This window comes from Hibiscus syriacus, unplaced genomic scaffold, assembly GCF_006381635.1.
Source record: "Hibiscus syriacus cultivar Baekdansim isolate YM2019G1 unplaced genomic scaffold, ASM638163v2 tig00110597_pilon, whole genome shotgun sequence".
Taxonomy (NCBI): Eukaryota; Viridiplantae; Streptophyta; class Magnoliopsida; order Malvales; family Malvaceae; genus Hibiscus; species Hibiscus syriacus.
The window spans coordinates 394,939-404,149 of NW_024062795.1; the positions used below are offsets into that span (position 1 = coordinate 394,939).

The 9,211-nt window shown below is 34.9% G+C and overlaps 1 protein-coding gene across 1 annotated transcript; it reads left to right on the forward strand.

Moving 5' to 3' along the window:
- The first annotated feature begins 4,684 nt into the window (after nucleotides 1-4,684).
- LOC120134706 lies at nucleotides 4,685-5,276 on the forward strand. Its single transcript, XM_039151145.1, has 2 exons — nucleotides 4,685-4,761; nucleotides 4,907-5,276. The coding sequence occupies exons 1-2, from the start codon at nucleotides 4,685-4,687 to the stop codon at nucleotides 5,274-5,276; spliced, it is 447 nt and encodes a 148-aa protein (XP_039007076.1).
- Nucleotides 5,277-9,211: the final 3,935 nt, after the last annotated feature.

Consider the following 9,211-nt stretch of genomic DNA (forward strand, 5'->3'; position numbering starts at 1 on the left):
ACCAAAGCTGGTTGTCTAGCCTCAGAAGCTGTTGGCCCTCTATTTTGCTGAGGTCGGGCTCTACTGTCTGTCCTGGACGCTGATCCTCGAGTCTTTTCTTGACTACGATCTCTAATTGGGGTCTGTACTGTAGTCTGCGAATGCACAGGAGTTTGGGTAGTGGTCTGCTCAAACGAAACTAACTGAGGACAATCCCTCCGATAATGACCACTAGATCCACACTGATAGCAAAGACCCATCTTCTTACGACACTCTCCTGAGTGTTGTTTACCACAATACTCACAAAGGGGCCCATTATAATACGACGAGGAACCGCCTCGACTGACAGCTAAAGGTGAGGATGCTGCAGGCCTGAAACGTGTATTGCTTCTATGAGGGGCTGAAGTACGAGTCCTCTTTCCGGACTGTGCTGATGACTCCATCGGGCCTGAAAATTTCTTAGATCGATCTTGATCAACACGCTCTCTACCAGAAGCTAAAAACTCCACCTCTTCCGCATCTTTGGCTCTGCCCACCAGCACATCAAATATCTCATCCTGATGGGTTACAACTTGCCTACGCAGCTCGTATCTGAGTCCAAGGGCAAATTTACGACATCGATCTCTCCGTAGGTACCATACTGAATCCATACTTCAGCAATTTCAGGAACTCGATCTCATATTCAGAAACAGTCATGTCTCCCTGAACCAGGTCTTGAAACTGTTGTCGTCTCTGAGCTAAGTAGCGCTCTCCCAGAAAACGGCTCCGAAAGCGATCCTTAAAGAAATTCCAGGTCAAACGATCGGTAGGAACACTACTGGTCACTGACTCCCACCAAGTGTAGGCATTGCCATCTAACATCGCCACAGTACCCTGATATCTCTTAATTGAGTCCAAACCCAACTGATCCATGCGTCTCTCTGTATCCTGGAGCCAATCCTCAGCTTCAGTAGGAGCTCCACCTATCTGTCCCCCAAAAGTTCTAACTCCATTGGCAATCAAAGTCTGCGAAATAGGAACCTCAGATACAACACCAGTAGCTCTGACTGCTCCCTGTATTAACTGCAGAAATTGTCTACCAAAATTCTCATCCAAAGCAACTCCGGTAGACTCTAACTCAATATCGGTCGCTCCTATTATCGGTGTAGTCATGCCAATACCAGCGGTAGGAGGCAGATCCGTTGGGGTCGTAGGAGCATGATCACCTATCGGAGGTGGGGGATCTACCCGTATCTCATCGATCGGATCTGCGAATCTAGCCACTCGACCTCGTCCACGGCTAGTTCGACGACTACGTCTAGCACTCATTTTGATGGATCTCAAGTTTACTACAGAAGATAAAACTTAGGGTTAGATAAGCACTTGGAGTCTCAAACATAGTTAAAATCTTAATAACTTTGTGACATGGCCTTAGTAACTCGTTTTGTAAAATATTTCAAAACCGTATTTTCAATGTGGACTCATACACAGTCCGAGGGTTAAAAACCAAAAGCTCTGATACCAATAAATGTAACCCCCTAGACCCGGCCTATGCGTTTCGACTAAGTCTAGTGGATCACATTATAATTATTAAAGACATTTTTCGCAACCGTTATTCCATCAATATAAAATCACATTATAAAACATGAAATTATAAACAATTTATACTATCAAAAACCAACTCGTAAATATAGTACAAATAAATAATAATTTAATTTAAAACATGTCTTCAAATTCAAAATCACAATAAACCGAGCAGTAGTAGCAAAAGTGTTATCATTATAAAATCCAATATTTTAAAATAAGGTCCATGTCACCAAAATAAAGTAAACTTGCCAGATAAAAACATTACAATCTGATTTACTTCAAGAGATATGTTGATCCTCCAAGTGCTCGAACCAAGGTATCTACCCAACAGTATCTGAAAGGGGAAAACATTTTCAAAAGGTGAGCTAGGCTCAGTGTGTCCCAACATTTCCATAAAATCACAATAGGTACAAATCATAGTCCAGTAATCTCACAAATTCGTAAAAGAGTTTAACTTTTTGAAAATCATATTTTAAACCCTTTTCTGGTACACCATCAGTAGTTCCCAAAATTATTTTCCATATAGCTTACTTTATGCACATAGCAAAAAGAAAGCCGACTTAAGGATAGGCTCTGAAGCTTGTATCCTTAAGCCCAAGTCAATAAGTCCATATAGCTTACCCTAAGCACACAGCAAAGGAAAGCCGACCTAATGAAACATCTTGGGGCCCTCAAGAGTCACATTAGGCCCAGTTAGCTTGATCAGAGCTATTCCATCGTATTTCAATTCCAAAATTCAATTGCACCGTGACATAAACTCCATAAATCCAAAAACATAGTAATCATATACCATTTCAAAACAAAAATTAGATAGCAGCCATATTCCATAAATTGTCACATTAAATTGGTGCATCCATAAAACAATAGCCAATGAATTCGGTGTACCACATATTAAAACCAATAAAACAGTTCAATAACAAGTAGGGAACACACCTCGACAATAGATTCAAATAACAAATCTACTGATTGCTGGTTTCACCACGCTCTGCTACAATTTTTGAACGGGTGAATACTGGCACACGTGGTTTAACTGATCTAGAAGAGCTAGGTCGAGCTGTCGAACGATCCGGAGAGTCTCTTGTACCTTCAAACAATAATATTTATCAGTCTCAAATCCTATTCAATTGTTCAAAGCTAAACTTCTTAAGTATATACGCATTTTTCGGGTTTGACTATCAATTTGAGGTATTTCGAGTCTGAATTTGGCCAAACGGATTACGGAATCGGAATCAGGGCGTCGAAAAACATAAAGTATGACTTTTCGAAAATTCAAATTCTTGGTCAAAGTCAAAGTCAACCACTTTGACCGTAGATTTGGAGACTTTCGGATTCGAATTTGACAAAACGGACCACGGAAACGGATTCGGCACGTCGAAAACTATCAGGATAGGTATACTCGGAAAAGATTAACGGTCGTTTAATGCTCGGTCAAAGCCATTTTAAGTTTTGGTCAAAGAAAGTCAACGATCAACGGTCAACGGTCGGGTCGGGTCGGGTCAACGGTCGGGTCGGGTCAGACCGGTCAAACCGGTTCAGACCGGTCAAACCGGTCAGAACCGGTTGAAAACCGGTTAAACCGGTTTCCAGCAGCCACTCGCCCTGCGACGGCGCGTGTGGCGCGTGAGGCGTCCTCCGGGGCCCTAAAAATCCCGGAAAAATTTCTAAAAATTATTTTGAGCGATTTCAAGATACTTACAACGATCGGTTCAAATTTTTGAACGGCGGAGAGCTCGATTTCAAATCGTCCGAATCTTTGACTGCACCACCTCCCCACGCGCCGCCGTCTACGGCGGACAAGGTTGACACCGGTGAACTCGGAACGGCACAAGGAACACGATGGTGCGGGAGGTGTCGTAAACAGAGCAACGATCAGCGGTGAATTTAAGATTTTCTCGGCGATAGAGCTAACAAAACCGTCGCTACTTTGACTGGAAATTCCCGACGTTTGGCCGCGTTTCGCTTCAATTAATTTGAAGGTTTTGCTCCTCGCTCGATGATGAACACAACGGTGGTTTCAAAACAACGATCGGAATTCGGACGGCGTCGGAATCGAGTTTGGAAGTTGTGTGCGTGAGGAAGAATTTCACAATTGTTTTCTGTTTTGAAAACAGAAAACCATTCATATGTTTATATGAAATTTTCTGCCGACACTAAAAGGAGTAATGCAGGGTTTGGTCCCTGAATTTCCTTTAACTTCTAAAATGGCCTACAATTTTGAAAACTTTCGATTTAATCCTCAAATTTTTGCCAAATTACTTAATTAAATTTTTTTTCCTCTAAATTTTATTCCGGGTTGTTACATTTATGTCAAAAAAAAAGTTAATTTCTAAGTTCTATTTTTAAAATTTAAAAAGTATATAAATTAAAATTGAAAAAATGGAAAAATTAGAAAGCTTTTGGGGTAAATCATATATAAAATCATTGCTCAATGATCTATTTGATATTTTAGTGACCAATTTGTTACTTTTGAAACTTTAGTGAGGAAAATTAAAAATTACTCAAACTTTAGTAACCATTGTATAGTTTACCCATTTTAATTTTATAAATTAATCGTGCCACGCCAACAATCTATTAAAGGTTTAACGACTATTAACCCTTTGTGACCACATCTTAGTTAAATAAATATGAAATTGACTAAATCTTAAATATATAAAAACGAAAATAATCAAATATTATTTTTTTGGTGTCATAAAAATTGTACAAAACTTAAACGAAAGTGATTAATTAAATAATTTACCTGAAGATTTAATATTTTATTATATACATTAATTAATAATTGATAATAGAAAAGCTTTAACAAAGTAACAACAATTAGGATAAAAATATATATTTAGTCGTCAATGTATTCTTATGGGTTTATTTTAGTCATTTAATTATTTTTTTAAATAATATGTAATATTATGATTTTGTTCCGTTTTAATCACTCGCTATTAAAAATAGATAAAACTACTAAAGTGATAATTTTATTTTTATTTTTTTAACGATGATATGATATTATTTTATAAATACATGTTACCATTACTATTAAATTTTTTAACGATAAAAGATTAAAACGTTATTAAATATAATTTTAAAAATAATTGAATGACGAAAATATATCTGCAAGAATAATTATGGGACTAAATATATATTTTACTCAATGAGTTATAGGCAGTCACCTACGTGTGTCAGGTCCTATCGGTTTGCCCCTCCATCTTTCCAAGCTGAGAAAATGATGTGTGTATTATAATATATTCGACCGTACTTTCACTTTCCTATCTCTGTTTATAATTATAAATCTCAAAAGTTCCCCAATTCCACTAACCCTAATTATCTCTTAAATCCAGTTTCATTAAGATTTTAATCTCAATGGTCTTCTCAGTTGTAGCCTCACTGGAGTCTACGCCTCAGCTGTTCCCGGTTACACCAAGTCCGATCCCAGCCGCCGGAAGAGTATTTCGTCATCTTCCTCCGCCAGCCGGTTGGTTCCCCTTTTTCGAGTGTCTTCGGAGCCGGACTACATTGATTCATATAATAGAGCTGAGTTCAAGGAGAGAAGTGAAGGCGAACTGGAAATGGATCCGCCACAAAAATTGGCGAGGTCGAAGTTTTACCCGGGTTCCTTCACCGATGAGAAGGCGAAGCAGCTCCGATTGATGATAACCAGATCGTCGTCGTTACATGACGTTATGTACCATTCGGCAATCGCTTCTCGACCCGCCTCTGACTTCAAGGGTCGGTCCGGTCTATGAGTCTCAGGTAAGCCAGTGCTATATTTATAACATCGAAGTTGCTGTCGTTTTCTTTCTGTTTTTTTGTCTTTGATATTTTAAAAGGGCTGAAAGAACTTTTTAATGATGAAACTCCAATGAATACGTTCAAGTATTAACAGAAGGGGAAAAATGAAAATGAAAAAGAAAAATGCCATTAATTTGAAATAGTATAGAAGCATTTTTTTATGAACAATCTATGATGAGATTTTGTGTTTGGATTTATATAATGTAATTACTGTACATACATCTGCTTCGAATCGAAAACCTCAAATTTTCTGACATGTCTAGTTTTGACAGGATATTTTGTTAATTAAATGGGTAAATTATCTATTTAATCACTTAATTGTTATCACAATTTTACTTTGATAATTAAATTATTTTTTAGTATTTCAATCACTAATGATATAATATAATAGTAATTTCAAATTTTAATTTTTCTATATTTTATTAAGTTTTTCGATTATTAAAAATTATAAAATGGACTCTTGACTATAAGATATTATTTTATTGAGTCCATCGACTATTAAAAGTTACAAAATGCTCAATCGGTTATTTATATGTTCCAAATTTGTCTTCTTTCATTAAAAAACTAATGACAAATTAAGTTATCATAATTAGCAGATTAACGTTTATGCTCAACCTATTGTCAATATTTAACATAAAATGATAAATTTGAAACATATAAATAGTTAGGTGATCATTTACTTTTAATAGTCGGTGACTTAACACAGTAAAATCCTATAATCAATAGATCATTTTGTAATTTTAATAAGAGATTCAATTGAGCATCGTCCTATAGTCAGAGATCATTTTGTATCTTTAAAAATATTTTTAATAATTTAAAAATATCATATATTTTAAAATTTTTATGTGTTTTCTGTTAAAAATTTATTTTCGTTTTCTTTAAATTTTATAAGTTCGTATCTTTTTAAAATTTTAAAAAATTAACTCTTTAATATAAAATCTTACGAGCATCAGTTACCATCGCCACAATTTATAGAGAAGAAAAAGCGTTTTTCAAGGATGAAGTTTTTGCAAGCCATATAATTTTTCTAAAAAACATCTAAAAAATAAAACTTTAGCTCAATATTGTTCTCACCTCTAACCTCCAAGACATTAATAATAACCATTTAAATACTTCTTGCCGTGGTAATGAAAATTTAGCTCAATAGTAAAATTGAGTTCATGAGAATTTTTATATTATAGATTTAAATCTTATCATATTTAAATATTATATTTGGGTTTAATTTAGATATATTTTATTTGTTAGTTCAATTTATGCCTTGTAAAATTGAGATAATAATGATTTATATTGATTTTGGAAAAAAATATGGTTATTCATAAGATTATGGTTTTTTAACATACAAATTAAGCCAATCCTATTATTAAACACAAACGAACAATATGATATTTCACTGATTATAAAATATTTAATTATTTTCAGTATTTTAAATATAAGGTATTTATTTTCATGTTATCAATAAAAGTTAAAACTAACTATATATCAAAATAAGAAAATATTTTTGTTCGATTCTGGTTATTGCAATCTTTTAACTATTGAATCTAAAATAAAAGAAAAAATAACATCAGTGACAAAAAATGTCTTATAATATACGATTTTAACCAACTTTTTTTGAATTTGCCAAAATGACCAACTAAATCGCAATGCATCGATAATTCGCAACGCGATCTCCGGTATCGCAAATCAGTTTCCAGATTCGCAACGCGAACTTCGACTATCGCATTGCGATAGTCCAAGTTCGCGTTGCGATTTATTACAAATTCGTTGCGATAATCCAAGTTCGCGTTGCGATTTATTCCAAATTCGTTGCGATAGTCCAAAATCGCAACGACTGGTGGTATTGCATTTGTTTCTTAAGAATTTTCTCTAAAAAGATAGTATTCGCGCGGACGTGTCGAAGACACGTATTACCACGACCACGAAACGAGACGAGACGAGACGGACGGCGGCGGCGGCGGCGCGCGAGAGTCCCCCTTGTTCTCTATCACTCAACAAGGAAGTGGGAAAGCCAAGCCTTAAATATCATTCCCAATAGTGTTTCCAATACTACGTGGGATTGAGCATTACCAACATTTGTTTCCAATACTATGTAATTATTTAGGAAACAATTAACAATCATGCACCTTAAAACAACTGAATCAGCAACCAATTGCATTAGTATTATACGATTAAATATGTCATAATTAAAAGTCAATCTACAATCAATCGCGATTATTGCAATTTTAAGCAGAACATTCAAAAAAATTGCATCACTTACGAGAATAAAAAAAATTGTTATCATGCAATTACAATCAATTGAAAATAAATTAGAATTGTATGAAAACTAAACGAACCACAAATACTTTTCATACAAATAATAAAGTCATTAACTATAATTCACAAATAATATCACTATTTAAGGCTCAATCCCACATAGTATTGGGAACAAGTGTTGGTAATGCTCAATCACACATAGTATTGGAAACACTATTGGGAATGGTATTTAAAGCTTGGCTTTCCCACTTCCTTGTTGAGTGATAGAGAACAAGGGGGACTCTCGCGCGCCGCCGCCGCTGCCGTCCGTCTCGGGTCGGGTCGGGTCGTGGTCGTGGTCGTGGTAATGGTAATGGTAATACGTGTCTTCGATACGTCCGCGCGAATACTATCTTTTTAGAGAAAATTCTTAAGAAACAAATGCAATACCACCAATCGTTGCGATTTTGGACTATCGCAATGAATTTGGAATAAATCACAACGCGAACTTCGACTATCGCAACGCAAACTTGGACAATTTGGAATAAATCGCAACGCGAACTTCGACTATCGCAACGAATTTGGAATAAATTGCAACGTGAACTTCGACTATCACAACGAATTTGGAAAATCGCATTGCGATAGTCGAAGTTCGCGTTGCGATAATCGATGTTCGCGTTGCGAATCTGGAAACTGATTTGCGATACCGGAGATCGCGTTGCGAATTATCGATCGCATTGCGATTTAGTTGGTCATTTTGGCAAATCCAAACAAAATTGGTTAAAATCGTATATTATAAGACATTTTTTATCACTGAGATTATTTTCTCAAAATAAAATGAAGTGCCTAGTAACAACCAAATCAAACCCAATTTAATAATATTAAATTAAAATTGAACCAAACACTAATTCAAATCATTTTTTTTTCAATTTCTTTGTTAATCCTTAGTAAAATCTGCAGGTCCAACTATCTGTAGTGAAAGATAGCAATAAAAGCAGAAGAGTATTGGGCCAATGGCAGTCCAACAATTTGAAATTTGAACTTTATATGAAAATAGATATCAGTTGAACCAGACCCAAATCATTCAAGGGTAATAGAGAGTCGAATTTTAATCTGACCAGACTTTTTTATTTATTTTTAAATTCATACAATTTAACAAAGTATCATCAAGCTACCAACATGTATCATTTAACACAGAGAACCTCTCATATCAAGACAATATTTTTGGAAAACGTTTTCCTGTTGTTAGTTAAGTTCAATTTTTAAATGTTTATTACTCATGTATTTAGGAAGTTGGCATGCACACAAAAACTGTTGAAGAAATGAAAATTTTAAAGCAACATGAGAATAAATAGTTATTTTATATGACCATTATTATTATTTATTAATTAAGTAAATAGTTTTTAAAAATAATATCTTTCAATAAAATGTGTCACATAATATGTATTTTTAAACACATGTTTTATAAGAAGTGCCTTTATTCATGTGACAATGATATTTGTACGAATCGGGACTAAGAAAATGACCAAAAATGTTAGGAATTTGATCCAAAAAAAGAGATACATGCAAAACATATCAAAGACATTTTGACATGTATTTGTACGAATTGGACAATGATAACAATGTACATGTAAAGACATTATATTTAATCATTAAATGA